The sequence below is a fragment of the Camelus dromedarius genome, chromosome 20, assembly GCF_036321535.1.
Source record: "Camelus dromedarius isolate mCamDro1 chromosome 20, mCamDro1.pat, whole genome shotgun sequence".
Lineage (NCBI taxonomy): Eukaryota > Metazoa > Chordata > Mammalia > Artiodactyla > Camelidae > Camelus > Camelus dromedarius.
The window spans coordinates 23,131,214-23,157,783 of record NC_087455.1 but is presented as its reverse complement, the minus strand read 5'-3'; the positions used below and the strand labels follow the sequence as shown (position 1 = coordinate 23,157,783).

At 38.1% G+C, this 26,570-nt stretch overlaps 1 protein-coding gene across 1 annotated transcript; it reads right to left on the bottom strand.

Moving 5' to 3' along the window:
- Positions 1 to 13,438: 13,438 nt before the first annotated feature.
- Positions 13,439 to 20,447, bottom strand: KCNV1 (potassium voltage-gated channel modifier subfamily V member 1). The gene is made up of 4 exons (XM_010985143.3): positions 20,282 to 20,447; positions 18,667 to 19,873; positions 17,292 to 17,821; positions 13,439 to 14,024 (listed from the first exon to the last, which is right to left on the bottom strand). The coding sequence occupies exons 2-4, from the start codon at positions 19,242 to 19,244 to the stop codon at positions 13,513 to 13,515; spliced, it is 1,620 nt and encodes a 539-aa protein (XP_010983445.1). The 5' UTR covers positions 19,245 to 19,873; positions 20,282 to 20,447; the 3' UTR covers positions 13,439 to 13,512.
- Between the last annotated feature and the right edge of the window lie 6,123 nt (positions 20,448 to 26,570).

Below are 26,570 nucleotides of genomic sequence, written 5' to 3'. Positions count from 1 at the left end.
ATGCTGCAATCTTTCGAAGAAAGTCTCTGTGCACAGGCAATGCTTAATGAGTGTGGAGTTATCCTCCCTCTCTTTTAGAATGGAGTAGCTACGTAAATTATTTGGAATTTTTCTGCATGGAAGATTTGTCTCTTCTCCCTCATTTATTAATTTATTCCGTCATTTATTTATATCAGCATGGACCCCTGGATATTTATTATGTACTGTGGGTTATAATACAATACTGCTTGATTTATTTTGTTGTTTAGGTGTTCTAGCTTTGGCCACTAGGAGCTCTGACAGTTGGCTCCTTAGGCCCACATGTGTTTGCCTTTTTTTTTTTTTTTTTTTTGCTTTCTTACTTTCTAGCACTATAAAATGCTCCATTCTCCTGCCCCTGGCTTAGAATCAACTTTTCCTCTAAGGATCCCTGGTTCTTTTCATTGGAGAATGGTATTAGAGACCAGGATCAGAGCACTAGATGTGCTTGTTGCTCCTGGGGTGTTGCTGCTTTAAGTTGCAAGTCAGCTGACAGAGCAATGTGCGTATGCTAACTCATCTATGTACACATATGTGTAAATGTTACTATATGTAACCATCTTTAACTATATTCAGATAAATATGAGTTTATACTGACAAGTCCAATTCTACTCCCCACATGGTAACTCTAATTACCACATGGATTATTCTAGCCTCTTCCACTTACTTATCTGTTAATTTCCACTCCAATATTAAGAAAACTGGCTCCAACCATCTGACATCTATTTACTGAATTTTTGTATTCCAGTATTGATGTATAGCAGTATTGAATTTGTGAACACCTTCCCTCATGGGGAAAAGCTTCATTCATTAGAATACAGCCCTTATGTGCAGCTCCTTTTGCTTTTAGTCTTACAGAACTCATTCATTTCCAAAGTCACTTATGTCAGTACCTTTCCCCCATCTTCTTCAGTGAGATTGCTTAATATACTTATAATACAGTTACATTCTCTTCCCACAATCTGCGTTCCTTCAGGGAATCTCCTGACTGCCTAAATTATTATTCTAAAAATTTTGCATACATTAGATTAATTTTTTTGTGCTGTAAAACTTTACGGGTTTTGACAAATGCATCATGTCATGTATCTGTAATTACAATACCATACAGAAAAATTTCTGTGCTTAAAAACTGTGCTAAAAATCGCCTGTGCTACACCTATTTACCCCCCTCCCCCTGACCAGGAGCCCCTAGGCAACCACTGATCTTTTTACTGCCTCTATAATTCTGCCTTTTATTATATAATTGGAATCTTATGGTATATAGCCTTTTCAGACTTGATTCTTTCAGTTAGCAATATGAATTTCAGTTTCTTCTGTATCTTTTCATGACTTGATAACTATTTTTAAAAAATATTTCTGAATAATATTCCATTATTTGGATGTACCACAGTTTATGTTTGCCTATTGAAGGACATGTTGGTTACTTTTAGCTTTGGCTGATTATTAACAGAGCTGTGATAGATATTTGCAGGCAGGTTTTAATGTGGACATAAGTTTTCAGATCAATTGGGTAATTACCTAGGAGTGTGATTGTTGGATCAGATGGTAAAACAGTGTTCAGCTATTTGGTTAAGAACGTGCATACTGCCTTCCAAAGTGGATGTTTCATTTTGCATTCCCCCCAGCAAAGAATGAGGGTTCCTATGCCACGCATCCTGGCCAGCATTTGGTATTGTCAGGTTTTAGCTGTGTAGTGGTATATCATTGTTGTTTTTATTTGAAATTCCCTAATGACAAATGATGTTGAATATTTGTTTCTTGGATAAGTGTGAGGTTAATTTTTATGGTATGAGGGGGTGGGAAGATAGATGGGCTTTGTCTGACTACATTTCTAGACTCCAATCATAGCTCTAGAGAAGGAACATCTTTGGTGTTTACAATTTACGTGAATTGTAGTTTTCTTTAGCAACTCTAGAAATAATTGCTATAAGATTCAGGAGTATCTTTTTTTAGGAAAAATGTTTTATTTGTGACATTACCTTATAATTTCATTACTATAATACTGAAAAACACCTACTTCTATTTGGTTCTAGGGCAGAATGATGGAAAGGAAAAAAATAGGTGTTTTAAGGTGAAGTAAACCAAGGGTTGCCTCTTGGATTCCTCCCTTGTGTGACCTTGAATAAATTTCTGTGTATTTCTGGGTATTCTTTCTGGGTATTCTTTTTTTTTTAATTTTATTTTATTTTACATTTTTATTTAAGTACAATCAATTACAATGTGTCAATTTCTGGTGTACAGCACAATGTCCCAGTATTTGGGTATTCTTGTTTTTTCACTTATTTACACTGTGTGATAGTTAATTTTATGTGTCAGCCTGACTGAGCTATGGTGTACCCAGATATTTGGTCAAACGTTATCCTGGGTGTGTCTGTGAGTCTGTTTCTGGATGAGGTTAACGTTTGAATTAGTAGACTGAGTAAAGCAGATTGTTCTCCCCAATGTGGGTGGGCCTCATCTAATCAGTTGAAGTTCTGAATAGAACAAGACTGAGTAAGAGGGAACTCCTGTTTGACTGACTTTGAACTGGAACATGGGTTTTACTCTGCTTTTGGACTCAAACTGAAACATTGTTTCTTCTTGGGTCTTGAGTATTCCAGCATTCAGAATGGAACTACGCCATCAGCTCCTCTGAGTTTCTAGCTTGCTGACTGCAGATCTTGGGACTTGTCAACCTCTATAATCACATGAGTCTATTCCTTATTTTGTATGTGTATTGTGTATGTGTATATATATAAATGCATTACATATTGGATATACATATATGTATATATATAGTCTATTAGTTCTGTACCTCTGAAGAACCTTACTAGGTTCCTAATATCAGTGGTTTCAAATACTAAAGAAGCTGTAATAAGAATTGTATTTTATGTAGTGACCAAGTAAACATCCCCTGACATACATATATACACATACATATTAGATAAAGTTTGCTTTCTTGTACAAAATCAGTTTTATGTCAAATGTCTTTTTTGTTATTGTTTTACTTTTTGTGTGGGGGGGTGATAATTAGGTTTTGTTTATTTTAATGAAGGTATTGGGGATTGAACCCAGAACCTCGTGCATGCTAAGCGTGCACTCTACAACTGAGCTATACCCTCCCACCTCAAATATCTTTTTATTGATATCTGATAGCTCATAGAAAGATCCTCAAACCACCTGCCTACAAATTAGAAAATATTTAATTTAATGGGATAAGTGTGTCTGGGTGTTCAGAAAGCACAAAGATAATGCTATGCACACCATTTTTGCCTAATTGAGTTTTCCCTTTCCATTTCTCCATTTTGGTCAAGGATGAAAATTCTGGTTCAATTAAGTAAGTAGTGAGTAATAACAATTTCCTCTGTTTAGCAATGTAAAATATTCTTTAATCCAAAATTACAATAAATGTAACATCTTACAACTACCTTTCAATATAAATGGAAAACCAAATTTTAATAATTGTAATGAATTGTAAAATTGAATGGATTATAAGAATTTATTCCCTTTAGTTATGAAGTTTAACTCAATTATTGATGCAATTATTGAATAGCAAATAGATTTTCTAAAAGTTTTTCTATTTTCTTCAATAAAGCAATGATTAAAAGTTTGAGATAGATTGTATAGCACAGGGAAATATGTTCAATATCTTATAGTAACCTTTAATAGAAAAAAAATGTGAAAACAAATATATATGTGTGTATGCATGATTGGGACATTGTGCTGTACACTAGAAATTGATGCATTGTAATTGACTGTACTTCAACTTAAAAAAAAGTTTGAGACAGAGAAATAAGATGTAGATATATTTTTGATTTTATTTTATTCATATTCCTTTAGTTATTAATGCCACCTTCAGTGGAATACAACGTATTTGGGGAACATGAGGGAGACGAGGTGATGACTTTGGGTCTTGTTTGCCATAACAATAATATTTTTGGAAGCCTTCATGTATGTTGGACATGTTGACAATATTGCTAAACTCTCCCACCCCCACCCCCTACATAAAGAATGCTTTAAATGCTAGTTAAATACATGATTTTTACTATCAAAATACCACATAGAAAATATCTGCCAACTTTCTTTACATTTAGAAAAACATGAAATTCACTCTGAGTCCACAGTCTGTCAAGAATGGTGATGTGTCTGGGATTTTGCCCTTTTTGTAAGCTAACGAGTCAGTCTGCCATAGTTTCAAAGATCCTGGCAAAAGACATGGGACTCCTGGGACAGAGTTGAAGACTTTATTACTCTTGGCAAACGAGGCGGCATGAGCTTCGTATTTCTCTTGCTTCCCACGTCCCATGGGGATGACATGGAAGTGGACGTGTGGATGTGTGTCACAGCTGAGAAACTCACATTTAGAAAACCCTAACTTTTGAAAGGCTTCAAACACGTCCAACCTTTGACTCAAAGGGAGACATTATCATTATTACTCAGGGCATCACACAAATATGCTTCTGCCTCAGGGGAGACAATACCTTTATTTTCCAACATTTCATGCTATACAGATACCCTTGAAAAGATATTCTAGAACAAAGCTATCAGTGCTTCTGTTTGCAAGAGATTCAAAAGTGTGGGAGATGCATGGAAAATTATCTCCCAGCGTAATCTCTCTCAGACCTTTCCTGGGAGAAGCAATACATTTCAAGTTGATAATAATAAGTTAAATTAATTTTAGACAAAGCTACTGGATAGCGTGTTATCACTAAGAAGTATAGTTTGGAACTTGTCAGCTGATATTTCATTTAAAAAATCATATATTCCATTTCCATAATACTGTTAGGAATAATTCGTTGGAAAGCTGTGTGAGCCATTTTATTTTCTCTTTTGTCCCAAATTATGAACTAAATAAAAGAATACTATCCTTTTTATTAGCCGTTATAGAGAATTAGAGAATTAAATTGGTAAATTAATTTTTTCCTTGAAAATATTTTGGGGACTATCAAGTCAGTTTGCTATATTTCCAATTATTTTTTCAATTTTGAAGTTTCAAAAATTTTTTTTGCAAGAGTAACATTAAAATGAATATTTTAATTTGTTATTTTTATTGAGATTTGTACATTTAGTAAAGTTGTGTTCTAAATTTGTCATCATCAAGTTTTTTTAGTATGTAGTTTAAATGAAGTAGAAGTTTGCTGATGACAGAGATCATTTGTTTCAAATATTGTCACTATTTACATTTTAGGTTCCAGCAATAGATTTTAAATGTCCCATAATTTTTACATTATCACTTTTTAACATACTAAAGCAATCTATTTTATGAATAATTTTGTTTTAATTCAATTAAAATAATATTGTTACCATCAACTAAGAGACTGTCATACCATTGGTAACCTCTCAAAAAATATGCAGGAAGTTTGTAACAGAAACCTCTTTGCTATACAATATTTTGCCGATAGTAGGTAAAATTTACTTGTCCTGACTCACTAACTGCTGTAAATTATGTTGCTATAAAATTGAATTGTGAAACCTTATAGTTATAATGACAGACAAAATCAAAGACCACAAAAATGAAAAAATGAGATCAAATAATCCTTTTCTAGCCAATGTGTGCTTCAGCACATCCCCTCCTTGTCCCTGTCCCACTGTTTCGTCCCTGTCCCTTGTCCCTGTCCTGCTGCAGTGCTTCTTTGCAGTGTGTGCAGTGTGGTCAGGACTTGAGAGTTATACTTTAATATATTCTATGCTATGCTATCGTATATTCCACCCCATCCATTCCATTCTGTTCTCTTCTACCTCCATTCCATTCTGTTCCATCCACTTCATTAAAGAGATAGTGATCACAACTCACTCAGTTTATTTCATCATCCATAATGGTTTTCGATCTGCAGTTTAAAAAGATAACACACCCTGTGTGTTACAATAATTCAAGTTGTTTCCAAATCTGGGAGTAAGAGCTGTGTAATTACTTTTAAAAGAGATCTTATTTTGGTATTAAAAATGATAACAGACGAATACTATACAGGTATGGAAAATGACTGTTTATTTAATTATAATTATTTCATTTGAATTGCTTGCATTTGAACCCAAAATGTGTGTTTTGTTTTAAAACACATTATTTGCAGGGGAGAGTATGTCTCGGTGGTAAGAGAGTGTTCCTAGCATGCACGAGGTCCTGGGTTCAATCCCGAGTACCTCCATTAAAAAAAATTAATAAATAACTAAACCCAATTACCTCTCCCTCACCAAAAGAATTTAAAACTAACAAAAAACCATTCTTTGATCCACAAGTCTACCAGGCTGAAATTTTAAAGAAGGTAGCAAAAAGCTGTTATTAAGACTGTCCTTGCCAATTCTGTTATGATTGGACAAATTGCATCCTGCTTCTTTTTTTCCCTCTATGATCATAAATTAACCTGTTCATATAAGTACCAGTTAACTAGTTCCTCTCTCTGCATGTGTACAATGTCCTTGAAAGGCTATCCTATGAAATTAAATGTAAAACTCTTCCTCCATGTTACGAAAAACAGTTCTAGAAAATAGATGTCAGCAATAGGTGAGAAAGATGATTTTGCTAATTGAATCATCAAATATACCTGCTAAAATTTCTCTGAAGATTTATTTACAAGGTGGATGCCAGACAGAGAGAAAGGACCTATTTGTCCATCCATTGAGGATTTTTGAATCAAACAAACTGGTTTCTTTGAGTAATTTCTTTAGCATATTTTATTAGTCTCTGTGAAAATTTGTATAGAATATTTAATTAAAAAGAGAGAGTAGAAGAGTACAAAGTTAAAAACAGTTAAATTTTAAAAGTCCATTGATAGTAGATTTCGTAAAATTATTATTACAAAGTTAAATATTCCATCTTTAAAGTTAAAAAAGAAATTCCACTGTTACGCATAGAGATTTTTGCAGGGAGTAGTTATTTTTCCTTTGTTCAAAATCTTAAAATAATAATTAGCCATGTGAAGAAAAGCTATGAGTATAGCTAAAGGTAGAAGAATGGCTTTTATTTTTCACTTTCATTCATTTAGTCTTTCCTTTCCTGATGGTTTGTGGTCAAGGTGGTACTACTGTATGTGAAGGTAGTTTTTTTGTTGTTTTTTTTTTTAATTTTAAGAGCTAGTCCTATTGAATGAATTTCCTACAAAGTATAGTTTCCATAGCAACTGTAATTGTCTTTTATTTTCACATGTACCACTTAGAATTAGTTGACAATAATAATTATAGACTAAGATAAAACATTTGCTGTACAGCAAAGACATGTCTAAAGACATGGTTCTGGGAAAATTGTCCTAATTTAGAGAAGCTGAAATTACTTTCTAAGGAAGACCTGACTTTCTTACTTACACAGATGATTGAAAGTCTGTCCACATATCCAGTGTGAAGTACCGAGGTGATTATTAATACATGCAAAGAACATTTTCCCTCCCATAATTTCAAAATCACATTAGTTATCCTGAACGTTTAATCCTCTTTCTCTCAATCTCTCTCTCTCTCTCTGTATATGCATTTACCAAACTGGTCAAAACTTTAGTTTAACTATTATTTCTTCTGAAATATTTTGAATGTTGAACCGTAGAATAATGTGGAAAATACACATTATTGTTATCTTCTCTTTCACTTATAAAATCTCTTAGACTATAGGCCTTCTAAAGAAGTTGAAGTTTTATATAATTGGAAGAATTGTCCTCAACCTAGAACGTGAAAAGGAAACCCAAAAGTTAACCTATTTTCTCAGTTACCTCAGATTTAGTTGCACCGTGCTGTTGAAAGCTGAAGTGTTATTTATCTACCTCAATGACTTTATATGAGTTAATATGTAAACATGAAAGTATTTTTCAGTCATTGGATGATTAGTAGTGCCCATTAAAATAATATCATACTGAGTATGATGTTACCACTTCAGAGATGAACAAAATGGGATTTAAGTTGTTTTGAAATTTCCCCCTGAAGGATCATTTTATTAATGCTATTTCTTTGTTCGGGAATAAAAGTAAGTAAGTAACAAGGCAATGACAATTCTGTGTAGCCTAATGAATTATGGTGCATTTCAGTACACAATTACGGAAAAAGTGTTTCCCAGGACATAAAATTTTTCTCCGAAGCAGAGAAAAGCATAAGCAGATTGGAATTCTCTTTATAACTTTCTTAGGATGCCAGGGTTTGGTGGGGGACATGGTGTGCTGTGACAGGGTGCTGTGGAGAGTGGAGGAGGGAGAGGATGACTATCAGCCGCTATTCTGAGACCAGCTGAAGCAATGAGTGCTCTAGTCCATCCACCAACTCCTTTTTAAAAAGTCTTTATTCAGAAACAGAGGCCCATGGGATCCGTGGAGGTGCTCCTGAACATGCATGGTGAAGCAGACCTGGGCAGTTACAGGACTAGACGCTGGTGTCCGTGAAAATGCAGTGCTCCGATCTCCTCCCAAGGGGAGTGCAGTTGACTGACAGCTTGAGCTGTTGCCCCCTGAGATGTTAATGCCGTCCCAGTTCTGAAAGAGCTGGGGTCCTTATTGGGCTAGTTTTGCTCAGGAGTCTCCATCAACCTGGTACAAGTTTTCTTAGAACTGGGCTGTAATCAGAGATCTTTTTACCCAATCCTCCCACCCACTCTTCTTCACCGGCATCAGAGCTGCATCATGGTCTGAAGGCTCTTTCCATTTTCTCAAGATTCTTCCTCTTTACGCAGGATTTTGTTTTCCACAATAAATGCCTTGCACATAATTATAATAATCAATTGTCTTACCTTGACATCTGCTTCCCTATGAAGTGACATAGGTTTGGGAGAAAATATCGATAATTTGGTATTAGATGTGTTAGTCATGAAACATTTGTTGGATGCTCATGTGTGGACATTGAATAGGCAGTTATGCACACACACCCGAAGATGCAGGAAATGAGAAGAGAGGTCTAGTCTGGAGACAAGAAAGTTAAGAGTTGAACAAATATCAATGGCAGTTAGGCCATAAAACAGGATGTTTGCCAACGTAGCAATTAAATAGGGAGAAAGCCCCTGAAGATGAAGCCCTGGTTGACCACCTCAACCAGAAAAGATGGGTGAGCAGTGGGGCAGGAGGGAAATGAGGAGAGTGTGATGGGCTGGAAGTCAAGTGAAGAAAGTTTTTCCTGGGCGTCTATAACTAACCCTGTAAACGCTGCAGATGGATCAGGCAATATGAAGTCTGAGAACTGACGAGTGGATTTAGAAATTATGGGGTAATTACTGACCCTGAGATAAATGATTTTAGAGAAGATATGGGGTGGGAGACAGACTTGAGTGGATTTTCAAGACAATAGGGAAAAAATGTGAATAAAGACATAAAGAGGGTGAGTACAGGAGATGCTTTCAAGAAGATTTGCCATAAAGGAGAGCAGGGAATTGGGTGTTTCCAAGAGGATGTGGTAGATTCAAGGAGTATTTTTGTTCACTTGTTTACTTTTGTTTTTGTTTTTAAGATGGGAAAAATTAAAGCATGCTTTTATGCTGGTAGGAATGATCAAGTAGGGAAGGGGGAAGTGATGGTTTAGTGGGGAGAGGGGAAAGGCCTTCTGAAGCAACGTCCTGAAGTTAGAGAAAAGGGACAGGGTGGACATTTTAACACTTATAATAGAAGGAAAAGCAGGCTGAAAAGGGACAGATGGAGGTAGGTGGATAAATGTGGGTGCCGGCCCTTGTGGAAAATCTCTTCTAACGGATTCTATTTTCTGAGTGAGAGTGGAATCTAACGGAGGTGTTAGAAATTTATATTTATCTGGAGAGAGTGAATCGAGTCAGGAATTGCAGTATGATTGCCTTACAGCATTAAGAACCCATTTGGGGTTTAGGCATGAATGTAAAATGAGAGCCATCAGCACACACTGGTTTTTCAGTCATCATGCTCAGCTCTGTAGGGACAGGCACGAATCAAACAGGCACTGGGTTGAATTTAATTAGGGTTTGGGTTTTACCAAATGAATACTGGCAAGGAAGAGAAGAGTGATGGAGTTGAGTTGGTAAGAGAGGGAGTGATTTTAATATAATGCAAGAGAGGACATGAAGATTGTGAGTACCCAGGTTATTCCATTACCCCTAAAGACACATCACATAAATGCCAATGGAGTTTGTGAGTAAAATTCTCCTTCTGTGACATTTTTATTCCATATATCAGCATGGCTTGGAGATGGGTTCGGGAGTTGGGGGGTTTTGTGAAGGAAAATCATCAAGGGAAGCACTAGAACACATTATCTACCAACTGATAGCTTCCTGGACCTGAACCGAAGGACTGATAAGGCAGAGATATTAATGGCTCATATTTCAAAAGAGCAGACTTTTCATGTTAACAAAATGTATCAGTGGATATATTTGTCAAAGCAGCGAGCTTACTCAGTGATAATATTTTGCTTAGATAACATGGCCCAGCGTGTGTATTTTCTGCGAGAGCTAGTCAGAAGATTTTAATGAGAGCAAGAATCCCACCTTGGAACACAGCACTGAAATTGTTGCCTCACTTAATTTCTTTGTGCATCTACTACTTTATGCTTTATACTAATTTGCATTAAAATGATAAATGCAACTATTCCTTGTATACATAGAGGGAAAAACAGTGAAACATGAACACAATGCTACTTCTACTAAACATCAGTAATTTCTTAAAATTGCTCTTTTAGGTACTCAAGCATTACCTCTGTGCCCTCAAAATGTTTTGAAATAGTATTCTTTAGGTAGCCTAAAGCCAATAATTTTTTTCATGTCAAACAAATTAAGTATTGTTTATAGCAGTAAGTCTTAGATTTTTGACAAATGTCAAAATTTTTTAAATGATGGGATATAAAATTAGCAGAGTTCTTGCCTTGATTTGTTACTTAAATTCGGTTTGCTTATTTCTGGGAAAAAACACATTGATATTTTATTTGACAGCAAAGTTGACCAAACAGTGGTATTTAAAAATTTCTTTTGAAATATCCACATCTCAACAAAATGTATAAGCTAACATACCACATTTCTGGAGAACATGTTTAGAATCTTCTGCGGTAGGAAAAAATACGAATGTATAATACATTTTTTTCATTTTTCTTTTCTTTTTCATTTTCCAAGTATTAATTATTCTAAACATAATATTTTTCTTGTCTAATAATGACTATACGATGTGACAGCTGTTCCTTAAAAGCACCATTCCACTTCTGAGAATAAGCTTATGTTTTTCTTAAGGCATATTAAACCTCTCCAGCCGTAGGAAGTCAGCTTGCCTGCCTGTGGAGTGAACCCCCGTGCAGAGGCTGTGTGGGAATGGTGAAATCTGCACTATGCCTTTTAGGAGTGTCTCTTTCAGGGTCAAGCAGACTGGGACTCATTCCTGATTCTGTCACTCATGCATGGGCTGTGTGAATTTGGGCAAGTTACTTCATCTTTTTATGCCCCAGCTTTGTTACCTGTGTTCCCCTCACATCCTTCAACTGAATATTGAATGCAGGAGAATAGGACTTGGTCTGGTTTAGCAAAGAATCTCTAGTGCCCAGCGCACAAGTGGGTCCTGAAAAAATATTTGTTGAATGGATAAATATATAAACTATATGAGTAGAAGAAGAGTAAGTTGATAATAGAAATATTTTGAGGATAAAGTGATATAATACATGATGGGTGCCGAGCACAGTCCTGCGTCGGAGCAACTCTTCTTACTGGGGGGAGATCTAGATAAGCCAGGATAAGTCTGCCATCTGTGTCTAACCTCTATTTCCCCTTCAGACTGTGGATGGCATTTGCACTAGGACGAGTGGCCCTGTGCCATACTCTCACACCTGGGAATTGTCTAAGAAGGAAAACATTTATTTTATTACTACTCATATCTCCTGAATCTTTCATAATATTGAAGAGAAGTGGAAACAAGCCAAGTGGATTAAAGTATTTTAGCACACAACCTAAAACTCATGCCATCAATGAAGATGTTTTTAGAGCGTAAGCAAGCATACCAGAAAGCTGGAGGGAGTGTACATGACATTTCATTGATTTTAAGATGCATATCTTAAATTTTAAATATCCAAAATCTGGATGCATTTTACAATCAATGGTATCTTATAGTTGATTGGCCTTTCTTTCTCTCTTTCTTTTCTGCCTTCTTTCCCTCCTTCCACCCTCCCTTCCTTCCCTCTTTGTAGTTCATAATATATTATGGTATCGTAAATAGGTTTGATGAAATATGATGCAAACATATATTAAATCAGTATTTATCAGTGTTTATTCTTATTATAACTGAACTCTGGACAAAAGCCATGTAGGTAATTTTTTTTCTAATTTCCCATCCCATGAAATTGTAATACCATAGATATACTCTGTATCTGTTTATGTATTGTATGTATATATGTGTTTTATGAATAAAAGAGTAAGATATTTTTGCCCCCAAGAACCAATTTTCATTTCTTTGGGGGGCACAAGTACACTCATTGAGAATGCAGGTATTAAAGTGATACTTCATAATAGTCTTAGTTTTAAAAATCTCATTTACTAGAATATTGAAAATCATAAACTGATTCTTAGGTTTAGAGCTGTTAGCTTTAATTATATAACAGACTGACTAGGAATTTTATTATTACCATGAATGGCTATCAAAATTCATGTGAAGTTTGAACATTTGCTAGTTACCCCAGTAGTCAGAAAGCTAGCCATAGAATTTTTTTGTTAACAAATAAAAGATCCTTAAGTTTATCTAGTGGTGTCAATCAACATATCATACTGATATTATGAAATAAGACTATTTAATAATTTCAGTGTATACATTTAGGATGTTCACTACTTCACCTTTACTTACAAATTCATGATTTTAAAGACATAACTTGAACACTGTATCAATAAAGAGATTGTTAAAGACCATCAGCTTCCATGGAGAACTAAGAGTCTCCTTTATGCTCCACATGTACACTCAGTGGGGAGGATGAAGACGTGTGATTCTGCAAGCCTTTGGGTAGCACTCCCTGCAGTCTAAGCAGTTTGGGGATTCCCACCTCCAACAGCAATGACGGGATGCAGAGCTCAGTCCATTTGTGACCCGTGAACTGCACCAGAGGAAAGACAGGGACATATGACCATCAAATCAGGATTTTCTCTTGCAAAGCTAATTATTATCTTCAACAGCTTTAACTGATGGAGAAAGGAGTAATTTATTTACTTGGAGTATCTTTAAATAGCAAGTTGTTCAGTGTGTTCTTAAATGCTCACTTTTATTTTTTCTCTGGGCGAGGTGGTTTAACTTACATCTTTTAAAAGTACAAAAATCTTTAAAAATTAGTGATACATTAACCTTTTAGCCTTTTTTGTATGTATGCAATGTTATTTTATATTTGACAAGTCAGACACGTGTATACTGGCCTAGTTGTATCGGGTTATGTTAAATGGCTATTTTTGAGAATGTGTCCCGCCAGATGTGCTGTTGTCAGGGGATGTAAACTATCCCAGTAGACCAAGCAAGGGGTCCACAACAATGAACACAAGCAGTAATGGAAAGACACTCATCAGCAGTACACAGACCTCCACATCAAGGCTTTATCAACCGAGTTAGTTTTACACAAGTGTTTGTAAGTAAACCAAAAGTGAATTCAAAACCAGAAATCATCTCCTCCACTGCTCCTAGTACTTGCTCTTTCTCTGCCCTTTAATCGAAGCATCTCCATGATACTCCGGGCATACACATCTCTCAGGTTAACACTGATATATGAGTCAGTGGCTATATTCTTGGTGAGCTTCTTTAGAGCCTCGCGCTGTCTAACAGCTGCTTCCTTGAGCTTTAAGGTGAAGTAGCAAGCAGAGAAGCGGTCGTTAATAATAGCAATAGGCAAGGCCAGGACCAGGATGCCCGATAAGATGCACATGAAGGCCACAATTTTGCCCGTGGTGGTGTCTGGTCTAATGTCCCCGTATCCCACGGTAGTCATGGACGTCGTGGCCCACCACCATGCACAAGGGACACTTGTGAAGGTTGTGTCGGGAATGCTCTGCTCAGCAAAATATTCCACAGTTGAAAATATAGAAATTCCCACAGACAGAAATAGGAGCAGCAGGCCAACTTCTTCATAACACTGGGTGATGGTCATTCCAAGTGAGCGTAAACCTGTAACAGAACAACTGGTGTCAGCTGGGGGCACCCCTCCTCTCTCCCTCCCTTCTTTCCTCCCTTCCTCCTGCCTTCCCTGCTATCCACCCACAAACATGCTTTTCACATTTAATGTGGCTCCAGCACTGGGCAATGTTCTGGGGATACACAGATGATGAATTATAATCTTCAGGAAGCTCTTAGTCTAGTTGATGGGGCCAGATTGAGAAAGATAGAAATATAATCAGATTCATTCACTCACTCATCCATTTATTAAACAACTATGTTTATACCAAAAAAAAGTGAAAGATGAGATGGAGGGCAGACAGGGGATGTTTGATAGAAGTTTGTACTTTAGTCTATGCAACAGGAGGCCTTTGCAGCATTGCACGTGGAGGGCTCTCTTGGTCAGGTCTGCATTTCAATGCATCACCTTGGCACAATTTTTAATGCTAGTTTTATGTTGTGTCCCTATATTTTATGTGTTTGTTTTTCTTACCTTCCCGATAAAGTTAATTAGGGGCGTCATTATCTTAAAGCCAGAGAAAGTAAAAGGTATCCACCAAGAGAATGAAGTGAAGCAGCAGAAGCAAATTAGGCATTAGTAATAAAACTGACATAAGAACATCAAATGTTCATGCGAAGACATTCTTAGAGGTGTAGCAGGAGGCGCTCCTGCAATCCCACGGCACTGACTGAAATTTTTGTCCTTTATATCAAAGCTAAGGGAACTATCTCCCTTGAGTACATAGACTTTCTCCTTTCCCGTAAGGAGATAGACCTGAATACAGACTATTCCTCCACTGCAAAAAGGTACAGGGGACTGGAGCCACCAGATAATTCATGCACCCATGAGGCCTTGGTGAATTTCCCATTGTTAGTTCTGAGGATTCTGTAGGACAGACCCAAGAGAGTCCAATCTCATCTCTGAAGAGACTAAGCCCTAAGGAGGGTAAGAGGAGCCCATTAGAGGATCATGATTTGAATAAAGCATCTTCCCCAACACTAGAGAGATACTGATTAAAGTTTATCCACATTTTTAAGTCATATTACCATGATGTTACAATGATAGTGTCTCAGAAGTCCAAAGCAATACCTCCTGGGGTCACTTACTAGAAACTATTTGAAATACATTGCTAGAAACTATTTGAAATACATTAAAATCACTTACTAGAAACTATTTGAAATACATTAAAATCTATATTTGCTCTCATTATTTTGAATTTTGTTCCTAAAATGTTGAGATATTCTTGAATTATTAACCAGCTATTTTAAAAGGCCAATGAATGTAATTTTGAGTTTTAAGCTCAAAAAATGTATCTGTACTGAATTGCATTTCTGAGATAAATTGACAATATATGAAGATATGCATAGCGTTTGGGAAGATTGTTTTCATTTCAATGTTCTAAACATTTTCATTTTGTAAGGAAACAAAGTGGCCTGAATTTTTGCATGTTACATCAATTAATGCAGATAATCCTAAAAATAATATGAGATAAATGTTGTAATTACTGTACCATTTTACGGGTGAGCAGATCGAAGCACAGAGAGGTAGCATATCTAGGACCAAGTTACATAGCCAAGACTTAAATCTACGCTCTCTGGTCCACTGTTATCTTCCTAACCATTATTCTATAACATTTCTCAATTTTTGTTCATAGTTAATATATAGGGAAATATGTGGTCTATGTCTCTGTTTTGCTAACTGTAGTGCTTAAGATCAAATTGTCAATATTTATGCCAGTGTTCATATCTTTTCAATAAATTAAGGCTATATTAATGCTTTCTACTTGCCTTAGAACTGAGAAAACCGTTGAAGAGGTGACAGAGTGGAGATTACTATTATTTTCTTTTTCCTTTCTTTTGGGGAAAAAAATGAAGTCTTTACTGGGTGTTTTTAAATTGAATCCTGTGAAGAGTTTATAAATACTAGAAGAAAGCATCCCATTATGTGTGTCAGAAAACAAAGAGTGGTACTTCGAAAAGTTGTTGGAAACACCATTATCAAGTCCCTGGTATGTGAGACTAGCTAGGAAAACACACTACCGAAGTTACATTAGGGTAAGTCCTAATTTCCTCAAGGATGTGGGGGAAGAAACCTGTCTAAGGTTAATTTCTCCCTATATTTATAGAGAGAGACCATCAACTCCTTTCAGGTGACGTCAGGCATATATTGAGGGAAATAAGGTGGGAATAGGACTCTCTGGTCAAACTATTTGTATTTATATGTATTGTTTTAATATGGTATCCTACTCCAGTGCTTCTCAAAGTGTGGTCCAAGAACCACCTACATCAAAATCATGGATCCACCCCCAAATACTAACATCTGACTCTCTGAAATCTGGGGCTCAGAATTTGCATTTTAACAAGCTTTTCAAGGGATTCTTATTTTCATTAAAGCCTAACATAAGGCAACACATATGTGCTCCAGAATATCCAACAGCCGGCTGGGCCAGCCACGGAGAATCCCTGCCCTCAGGGATGCAAGGATCATCTTTAATGGTTTTGTGTGATTTCCTTTGACACTGACTATAATTTTCATGTACAGTTGTGTGTGTGTGTGTTGTGTCAAGATTATTCTAGAGAGAATGTTCTTTAGATTTTCAAGGCTTTGTGATACACATAAAAAGCTAAGGAATTCCTGTTACCATCTCTCTCATGCATCCTCAACTGGGGACAAGAAAATTCTCAGATACTCAACAAAGCATTTAATTGGTGTCTTTTGCTTTCCTCCAAAGCAAATATTTCCATTGTTTCTTCAAAAATTATGGGAAGGTCCACCAGTGCCTGGTCATCTCTCTTTCTGCATAGCCAGAGAAGGCTCTGGAGGACTTTCTCTTCTTCCAAGGAACATGAGTGATAAGCATTTCCTTGGACACAGAAAAGAAACTGGCTTATGTCCTACATATCATATATAATTTATGCATACCTTTTTATGTGCTGTTTATGCATATTTTATGTAGAAACTATCAGAAGCAGAATGTCTTTAGTTTTTGTACATCTTCTGGGCACTTGGGTTAAAATAAATGGAAGTTAACAGATGGTCAGATTGTTTCTCAAATGTCTTAAGGAGAGAAAGTGTGTGAGAGGCATCTTCTCCTCTATACCTGTCATAATAACCTCAAGGTCTGGCTTCTCAATACCTTTTTGGGGATCACGGTTGGGTAAAGTGTAGGAGTTGGTAATTTTGAGTATCAATTCGGAGTCGCTTCTCTTGGACTGTGGTCAAAGCACTAATACTTACAAACAATGGCAAATTAAAAGGCATCAGTGAAATCTGAATACCTGTGGAATGCCTGCCCAGTTTGAGCATGCGCAGAGCCCTGAGCAGCCTCAAAACCTGGACGATGCGCCCCACGTTTTCCAGCTCCTGTGTAGTCTGGCTCCCACTCAGGCTTTCTACCAGAAGAGTGATGTAGAAGGGCAAGATGGCAAGGAGGTCTATGATGTTTGGCACCTTTCTCAGGAAGCGGCACCTGTCCCGCACGCACAGGAAGCGCAGGACAAACTCCCCGGTGAACCAGCTAATGCACACGTACTCCAGGATTTCCAGCAGCTGCAGGTCCAGCCAGCTTAATTCGGCTGACATCAGGGCCATGTTGACGATGGACACTGCCACGAAGATGATCGAGATGACACCAAAGATTCGGGCAGCGGTGGAAGACCCAGGCTTCTCCAGAATGTTCCAGAGCTTCTGGCGGACAGTGGGGCAAGGTCCTTGTGAAAAGTCCTGTTCGCTCTCATGTTGACTTTCCTGGTCTTCTGTGTCCTTCTTAAAGTCTAAAGTTTCACTCAGCTCCTTTCTTCGAAAGTATCTTTTAGAGAAGACAACTTGGTGATTAGTCTAACTTTTTAAAAATACAGAAGTAAAAAGAGAATTAAACTTGGCAGTGAAGTCATGCTTTTTATTTCAGAAAAATGCAGGAAATATTCATTTATGTTTTACCCAGGCTGTCTTCCTACAGTACTCATATTTTCTAATTTAGGATTATTGTTTTTAAAATGGCACTTTCTTGGTAGAAGTTTATACACATAGCAAAACTACATTAGATTAATGCATTTTATTATCCAATTTCTTGTAACAAGAAGTTTGCCATATGAAACTTTGTGTGTGTGTGTGTGTAATGGAAAGAAACGGTAGTAATAGCAAGATAATAGCAAAGTAATAGAAAGATAATAGATCACCAGAGTCCCATAATCATTCACAGTCAAGGAACCAACTTTCTATCTTCTGTACTTAAAGCAGTTCTCCATTCAAGTTTTACAAGTTAGTGTCCAGGTTTGATAAACGATGACCCACTATACTGAAACATACATGCATTTTTTGGGAGCATAACTTTTCTGACTCATTTATTCAACTCCCAAATATTTACTGCAGGCCTGACGGCTCTTGACTTATAAATGAATTAGTACACATTCACTAGAAAAAGGAAAAGGTTCAAAAAGTTCCAATCAAAAGTTGGCTTTGATCCTTTCCAGCCCACCTTCTCGCCCCCTCCCCTCAACCCCTCGCCTCCCTACCTTCTACCTCCGAAGTGGCCACAGGTATTTTTAGGCCTGGGTTCAGGGAGGCTGCTGTAAAGCCTTAGATCTTCACCTCTGCCACCCTCTGTCCAATGCGCCCGCCTCCCCGCCCAGCCACCGTGCGCCTCGAGGGTACCTGTCCCTGCAGCAGGAGTCAATGCTGAGCTCGTCGATGCCCCAGTACTGGATCTCCTGGAGGAAGGAGAGCGCGCACAGCTGCTCCATGACATGCAGGCGGCCGGTGCGATAGTAGTGTAGGACGTAGCGGAATGCTTGCGAGCTCCGGTCGAAGAAGTACTCGTTGTCCACGGGATTGGCGTCGTCACAGAGCTCCAGGGGGCTGGGCACGGCGGCCAGGGACCCGGGGCGCCGGCACGAGGCCACCACCACGGCTAGCTTGCCAAGGCGCGTGTGCGGGAAGCAGGACAGCGCCTGCTGCGAGAGCACGAAGCGGCTGCCACCCACGTTGACCGTGAAACTGTCCCCGAGAGCCAGGGGCTCCCCTTCGCCCTCGCTACAGAAGACGCTGGATTCCAGCGAGGTCAGGGAGGCGCTGTCCACCGGCGAGTCCAGAGGCGCCCGGCCGCGGGGAGGCAGCTCCATCCTTGCAGCCGCTGCTTGAGGGCGCCACAAAGTTGGGGGCGGTGGCACGGCCGGGATTTCCCGGGCTCCCGAGGTGGGTTCCTCCCACTCGCGCAACCTTACTCTCTCCATCCCCTGTGCTGGTTCCCCCTCTAGCCGCTAGGGAGCTGCGAATGCGCGGTAGCAGCGCACAAATGTCTGAGCGCCGACGCTGGGAGGAGAGGAGGGGTCGCGCCCAGGGAACCACTCAGGTGTGGACCAAGCCAAGGACAGCCGCAGGGCACCCTGCCGGTCGCCGTGGTCCTTCCCGGACTCAGTACCCCCTCCCCAACTTTGTAACTGAGATCTCCAACCCGGGAGGTGTACGGATTGAAGGCCTCGTTGCTTGGGGGTGGGAGCGGGTGGGAAAGGGAAGCAGGAGGGAGGTCTACAGTGGAGGAGGAGGGCAGGATGAGTTTTGGAGGAATTCAAGTGAGGGGGATGGCAAGAAAAACTCCTACCCGCAGTAGACCAAAACGAGAAGTTCAGAAAGCAAGGGACATGGTAACCAGGGCTGAGTCTTTTCCAACTTCAGGATATGTATTCCTCCCTCTTTTACTGCGGCTGCTTCACAGGCCTCCCCGGGAGTGTTCTCTGGGGGTGTGCGCACGTGGGGCAGGGTGACCTGGCGCGGGGGCCGCGTCGTTTGCTCCCATTCACTCTCATTCTAGTCTGTCACTCACGATCCTTTTCTTCTCTCTCCTCCCCTAGTTTTTGACTTCCTAGTTGAGAAATAAAGATAATTTATGATGATTTTTAATTAAGTCCTAGTGAGTCGCTGAGAACTAGGGGTCACCATTGCCAGCTCCCGTCACGTGTCGAGGCACTTTGCGCCCTTGGGTTTAGCGGTTTCTCTCCCTACAAGTTTCCGGGAGAGCAAGTGTGCTGGGCGCGTTCCTCGGCACACAGCGGTGCTGTCATTTTAGGAGAAGGGAAGGCAAAAAGACAAGGACTGGTACAGGCGTGGGCTGGGGCAGGAGTTTAAATAGTAACGAAGACTCGGCAAAGAGAGACGCCGAGCGCCACGCCCAGGTGAGGCTACAAGTGCACCCACGGGGCCCCTTGGAGTCGCGCCCCGGCCAACCTGTTGGACACGGGGAGGGAGAGGGGAGGAGGGCGGGGTGACTCACCTGCCGCTCCGGGCACATCTGGGCGGCGCTCAGTGGGCGCAGCTGGTTGCGTAGCCTTGGTTTGATCCTTCCGATCTACACGTGAGTCTGACTTGATGGGTCCAGCAGGAAAGCTGTGATCCCAGCAGAGCTCTTCGCTCGCGCTGGCTGTCTAGCCTTGCCTCATCTCCACCCGCCTACCGGCTCCGGCCTCTCGCTGCGATGGAGGGCGGCCGCCCCCGCCCGCGCTCGCTCGCAGCCCCTCGCGGTTCCCAGCGCCAGCTGTGGGGAATGCAGGGAGCGGAGGGAGGTGAGACCGGAGGAGGAAGTGAGGCGCTCAGTGACTCTGAATATTATATTCATCCTGAAGGCACTTCAAGGATTCTTCTATTAGATTCCCGTTTCCCTGAATCTGTGCGCTCACAAAGGCTCAAGAACAAAATTTTCTAGTTGTGCAGATCTGCTAAACTCGGGGAATAGAACAGTGGTATTAACTACTCTGTTGGCATGGTTCAAGGTTTTCCTCATTATTTCCAGGAAGACTCTGGGAATCCTGCATTTTTCAAAAATGTTTGCGAGAATGAGTAAGCCACGCTTATCTCCCTTTTTCATAGACTGACCTGAAACGTAGCTGTTTAGTTCTCGCTATGGGACCTCTGGCTAGCATTTACCTCATGGACCTCAAAGCCTTCCCTCAGTGAAATTTGAGGTTTTAATAAAACATCCAACATTTATTACTTACTTTATGCAAGGAATTTTAAAAAATATACACAGGCTTTCATGGAGGTCCAGAAACAGGACTAGTGGGGCCTCATAGGAGTTGAGAAAAAAGGGTAATTTTATTTAATATGGCTCTATGGGGAAGCAGCTTCTTTCTTTTTATTGAAGTATAGTTGATTTACAATGTTGTGTTAGTTTCGAATGTACAGCAGAGCGATTCGGTTATGTGTGTGTGTGTGTATGTGTGTGTATATATATATATATATATATATATATATATATATATATATATAATATATTTTATATATATATAATTCTGTTTTAGATTCTTTTCCATTATAGGTTATTACAAGATATTTAATATAGTTCCCTGTGTCTTACAGTAGAGCTTTATTGTTTATCTATTTTGTATATAGTAGTGTGTATATGTTAATCCCAAACTCCCAATTTATTCCTTCCCCCACCTTTTTCCCCTTTGGTACCCATAGTTTGTTTTCTATATCTGTGAGTCTATTTCTGGTTTGTAAATAAGTTCATTTGTGTCTTTTTTTTTTTTTTTTTTTTTTTTTACATTCCACATATAAGAGATACCATGTGATATTTGTCTTTCTCTGCCTAACTTATTTCACTTAATATGATAATCTCTAGGTCCATCCATGTTGCTGCAAATGGCATTATTTCATTCTTTTTTATTGCTGAGCAATATTCCATTGTGTGTGTGTATATGTATCTCACATATTTTTTAACCCTTCATCTTGTCGATGGACGTTTAGGTTGCTTCCATTTCTTGGCTATTGTAAATAGTGCTGCTATGAATGTTGGGGTACATGTATCTTTTCAAATTAGAGTTTTCATCTTTCCAGATATATGCCCAGGTGTGAGATTGCTGGATCATATGGTAACTCTATTTTTTGTTTTTAAAGGAACCTCTATACTGTTTTCCATAGTGGCTGCACCAATTTACATTCCCACCAACAGTGTAGAAGGGTTCCTTTTTCTCCACACTCTCTCCAAATCTTAGGAATTTTTTGTGGGCCCTTTACTCATTCAGTACCTTATCTAATTATAATAACAATACTATGAGGTAGCAGTATGCCCCTTTTACAGAAGGGGAACCTGAGGCACAGAGAAATTGATCTACTTTGGGTCACACAGTCCAAATGAAAACTTAGGACTAATTGCCTGAGGATGCCCCCGTAAACACAGTGCTAGGGATATATCACTTTTGTGTGATTTGTAAATAAATCAAAGTGTGGTTGTATTTATTTATTTATGCAAGTTTCTTTTTTTTTTTTACTTTTTTGGGGCAAGGTAATTAGGTTTTTGTTAACTTATTAATGGAGGTACTGGGGGTTGAACCCAGGAACTTGTACATGCTAACCATGAGCTCTACCACTGAGATACACCCTCCTCCCTATGCAAGTTGCTGAAGGAGAGCAGGAGTTCGATGATGTGTTTGCTCTAATCTTTCAACAAATGCTTATTGGGCATCCACTATGTACCAGGTACTATTCTAGAGCTTCAGACAGATCCGTGAAAAAAACCAGATCCTTGTCCTTGTGAAACCTTTTTCCTGTGAGAATAAAAGAGCAACTTCAGTAAAATTTACAAAACATTGTAGGATTTATAGATTAAGTTTCTTCTGACAGCTATTCATTTGGTTAACATTTGTGTCTGAAAAGAACTCTTTATATAGAAAATATGAAAAAGTTAAAATTATCCTGGTAAATAGTTCATCATTATGTTTAGGTACTGTGTTACTAATTTTTTAAGTTAGAGGAACTTTCCCTTGCACACAGAGAAAAACTTCCCCAATATCTCATTATAGATTATCTGGGCATTGAAAAAGGCCAAAAGTTCTGCTAAGCCTTATTCATCCTTTAGTGTAAATAACTTGAATCAAATGATTAGCAATAAAGGTCTCCCCTAGTTTTATGGATTGTGGTGAAGAAGGAGGAGAAGTTTCAGAGGAGAATGACATCTTTGAGTGAGAAAGGAGATCTTGGACAGGTGACCAAAAGTTAGCAAAAGGTGACCAAGAACTGCAGATCTCCTGCACTGCGACTGGGACCCTGGACTTCAGTTGTAATTGGTGGTGCCCTGAGAAGTAATTGTAACAATAATCACCCTTGAAGTGTAAGGCCCAAGATGAGCATCTGAATTCTCACAGTGATCCCATAAAGTATGGTTATCCTCAGTTATAGGTCTCAACACAGAGGCACACTGGCACCAAGCAACTTTCTCAGTTGTTAAGTGAATATGTGGAGGAGTATATGACCAGACTGAAATTGGGGTCTTTCTGAGTCCAGATTTCATCTCAACTGCTAAGAAGAGCCTAAAATGTTCATTTTTCAATTGGCCTTCCATTGTGATTAAAACGATTTCCACTAATTAAAATAATCGTAACTAGAGAGATGGTAACTAGAGAGGTGGTAACTAGCTAAATGGGAGTATATAACCACAAATGGCCCATTAAAAAATAGACAGTCTCTTGGGTAATAAAAACCTCTGCCTTCCTGCTGTTTCCGTTCCCTTTAATCTGTTGTCTTTGTTCCCTATTGATGGCCCAGGTTTGAGTCACAGAGGATATGATAAATTAGGGGGGAAAGAAGTCCATTCAAAGTATATCCTCCCTGATCGCAACCTGAGATATGCCCGGAAGTATGTCAAGAAGTGAAAGAAGAATTGCTGATAAGTAGTTGGGGGTGCTGAGGTCTTGCTTCGATTTCATTCCTACACAGAGAGCATGGGAGGAATGTGATTGTCATGCAGGAGGTGGCACAGTACTGAGACATGAAAACTCGACAACCTAATGACTTTGGGTATATTTCCCTAGTCATCAGATGTTATATTCAGGTGATTTTCCATTAACAGTCTTGTGATGAAGTGCTCTGCTGGTGTTTGGCTTTATCCGTCAAGTCTCTGAAATATCAATTTGCATCTTGAACCTCCAGGTACAACTAGTGTTTTTACGTCTTCCAATTTTTGTAAATATTTCCAGATGTATATTGGAAACATAACTCTCAACAGTCATGTTTTAAAATTGGATTAAAAGAAAAATCACAAGTTACCTTAAATGTCTGACTCTAGTGAGGACAATTATGAAAATAAAAGTTAAAAGTCATTCGAAGCACATTTAATATTTCTATTATTAAAAATCTGGAACATTTTATTTCGGATTTTGAAAAATAATGAGAATGTATTTATATTAATATTGCATTTCGGTTTTTTGTGATTTATTTAAATAATATATTATGATGTCTGGGAAATGATTAATTCTCATTTTGTATATGAATGCTTTAAAATGATTCTACATATATCATCATAAGTCATTAAAATTTTTTTAGGAAAATGTACATTTCTTATTAATTTATATCCAAAATACTGCAAATTTACTTTTATTTTTAATAATTAAATAGACAGGGGACATATAATTAGGAATACTTTTGAATAAAGAGCGTTATAGAATTCAATTTGAGTAAACACCTTTTCATTTTCAACCACCTCACTGTAGACATATATTTACACTAAAATACCTTTAATTTTTATCATTCATTAACAATGCAGACCGTATTTCATGTGAGGCATGCATGCCTATCTTTGACTCTGTGTTTGATTTTCTAGGGACTGACAACCAGATGAGCAAATTGTAATGATGTTTAAAACACTTTTGCGTATGGACAAAATGATTTTGTCTTCTTTCCTTTCATTGCATTGGAATATGTTTAAAGGTAAAGGAAAATCTGACAAGTTCTATCTATTCATCTTTCGTGTGCCTTCTAGGTGCTTGGAATAAATCCTCCCAACTGTATAACAGCCCACTCTTATGCAGAATTTAGCTTAATGTGGGCTTGTTCTGGATTCCTTCCAAGGGGAGGCAATTATCTTTGGAAGTACCCAGGAACTCATTTTTATAGTCTAGTCTGCTACAGAGATCAAAAGATGGGTTGATGATGGTGATAAGAAGATAGTATTATGATAATAATAGCTGCTACCTTTACTTACTCAACCTCTGCTCTGTCTTTTATTAGCTGTGTGACATTAACAAGCTTCTTGAGCCCTCTAAGTATCATTTTCCTCATCTGAAAAATAAGAGTGACAATAGCACTTACCTTATGTTGTTGTTTTAAAATTAAGTGAGATAATCCATATAAATGTTTAGTGCAGAGTCATTATTCTTGTTGTCATTTTTATTATTATTATAATGTTGCAGGAATGTTTTTCTGATCCCCTTTACTGTGTGATAGGTATCATATTAAGTGTTTATCTCATTTATTTCATTTGTGATCCACAGAACCATACGAGAGGGTATTATTATTGCTCTTAATTTACAGATGAGAAACCAGGATCACAGTGTTTAAATAATTTCTCAAGAGTCTTATTGATAGTCAATATAGACTTGAACACATTTGTTTGATTCAAAGCCTTTGAAGGGCATTAATATGAAAATAATGTGATGATGAGAAATCACAATTGGAAATGCTCTTCTCCTCTTTAAAAATAATTTTATAAAGAGACAATTTCTATTCTGTGCTGCAAATAATTGAGATGTCCATACTTTATACACCATGACCAACACATTGCCTGTGATTTCACATTTTAATAAATGGATCTTTCTTGTAATCTTCATAAAGGAGATCATTGATTGGATTGGTCATTAAATGATTCTCACTAACCCCCTATGATACGCAAAAGACAGTCAAAATTTTCCTGCGTTACCAAGAAAACATGTACAATCAGGCACTTACTGTTCACTGAATTAACTCCTATAATTTCACTGAAATTAAACTTTTATAAACAAGATTTAGAAGCACTGGAGCAAAAGCAGGGCAAGTGCTCTGCTCATCATTTTCTCTAAGCTGTTAAGTGAACCCTATATCGAATTTGAAAATTCCAATTGAATTTTTGTACCCAGCTCTATTGAATTACCTTACAATGATAGAGAGGTTGAATCATACAGAACCACTAAAAACTACTTCTTATTGAATATATGTGATTTATTAATATTAGAAGTAAAATTGCATTTAGACTTATCCTTATTCTATTTAGTGCTTTGTTTCATTATCAAGGAACTCATAAACTTGAATTCCATCCTGCAGTTGGAAGGCAGGTAATCTTTGCAATCCGTATGTGTTACAAAGTTATTTATGTTGCATTTCCTTGATTTTCCTGGAATCAACTCAAAATTGAAAAGTTTTCAATCACTAAATATTTATACAAATGTAATTTTGCAAGCTTTCAGGGGAGATGGTCATATGCATCTACAGATAGAATTATATACTTCATTTATGTTATATTGGTGAATATGCACACAGCATACACACATGAAAAACTAATAGTAAGGAAAATTTATAGTGATTTCTGTGTCAGTGGATCACATTGTTATTATTCTATCAAGAAAAGTAGTGAACAACCAGAAATAATGTAAAGAAAATAGTAGAGATAAGTAAGGGGAAAGGCAATTTTTCTTTAGAAATGGTTCTTAGTTATAATTGTAGTTCCTTGAAATAGCATCCTCATGGCATTTTAAACATGGTCTGATTATGGAAAATATGAAGTGATTTTTTTTTAAGGCACTAAAAATGCTGAA